General features: G+C 25.1%; 1 protein-coding gene across 1 annotated transcript in view; it reads left to right on the top strand.

Annotated features, from left to right (window-relative positions):
- The first annotated feature begins 208 nt into the window (after window positions 1–208).
- Window positions 209–1114, top strand: part of LOC105622058 — an 11698-nt gene continuing 10792 nt past the window's right edge. The window contains exons 1-3 of the mRNA XM_012203496.1: window positions 209–396; window positions 471–732; window positions 904–1026. Of these exons, the coding sequence (XP_012058886.1) occupies window positions 209–396; window positions 471–732; window positions 904–1026 (573 nt within the window). The remainder of the gene's footprint in view (window positions 397–470; window positions 733–903; window positions 1027–1114) is intronic.

Here is a 1114-nt window from a genome sequence, read left to right as displayed (position 1 = left end):
TACATAGCTTTTTTATAAAATAAAATTTTAAATATTATAGAGAAAAAAAGTTAGTTAAATTATGTTATATTTGCATACATTAAAATTTTATGACATTGTATATAATTTATAACATACATTAAAATCTTCTCTGAATCATAGAATTATTTGTATGTTTATTTCTTTTCTTTTTCGTTTTATAGATAAAAGAAGAAGAGAAAAAAGAGAGATGAAAATAAAGCGCAGTAAGTCTCTTTCTCCTGAACCATCTAGTAGCAGAGATATAAAACGTATAAAGCTTGAAGAAATTGCAAATCTAAATAGATCAACATCTCTGCATATCCTTGAATTCTCGGATGATGTTTTACTTAATATATTGAAATATTTATATCCACAAGATCTTATGGCAATCAGCTTGTGAGTTATATTTATCTATGTTATATCTATGTTATCTGTTGTGTCTTCTACTTATTTATTTCTTTAAATCATAGATGTTGTCAAAGATTTGCACAATTAACGCAAGACAGAACTCTGTGGAGAAGAGCAGATTTTCGAACAAAGCCCATATATCTAGAAGATTTGAATCAATATATGAAGTTTTTGCAACCAATAACAATGAGTTTGGCAATGCGTGGCAATCTGATTTCTCGTGAACATTCATCTCTTACACAAAGATTCTTTAATAATGTGAAAACACTATGTGATCAACTCAAAGAATTGATCATTGAAGAATATTATATCAATGGAGATAAGGTATATTTTATGATAGAAATGATTTTATGATAGAAATGATTATAAGTAATATTATAAGTAAAATTCTTGGTTTTAAAATGTTAGAATGTATTTAATATTTTTTTCTGCCTGCTTTCTTTTTTTCTATCATAAAATATACATATAATTTATTATAATGCGCGACTTTTACAGATTCATATAACAGATTTTCCATGCACTATTGAAAAGCTTTCATTAGAAGGTTGCAAAATGAATTACTTACAAAGCAATAAATCTTATTTTTTTAAAATGGATCTTCACATGCCTAATTTGACAGTAAGTTGATATTTTAATCATAATTAGATAAAGCTTTTAATATTAAAATGATGTACTGTTTTGCATTTTATTTCTCATTATTTCTTTT

This window comes from Atta cephalotes (assembly GCF_000143395.1).
Source record: "Atta cephalotes unplaced genomic scaffold scaffold00002, whole genome shotgun sequence".
Classification (NCBI taxonomy): domain Eukaryota; kingdom Metazoa; phylum Arthropoda; class Insecta; order Hymenoptera; family Formicidae; genus Atta; species Atta cephalotes.
The sequence above is the reverse complement of the archived record's forward strand: the minus strand, read 5'-3'. Positions and strand labels throughout refer to the sequence as shown.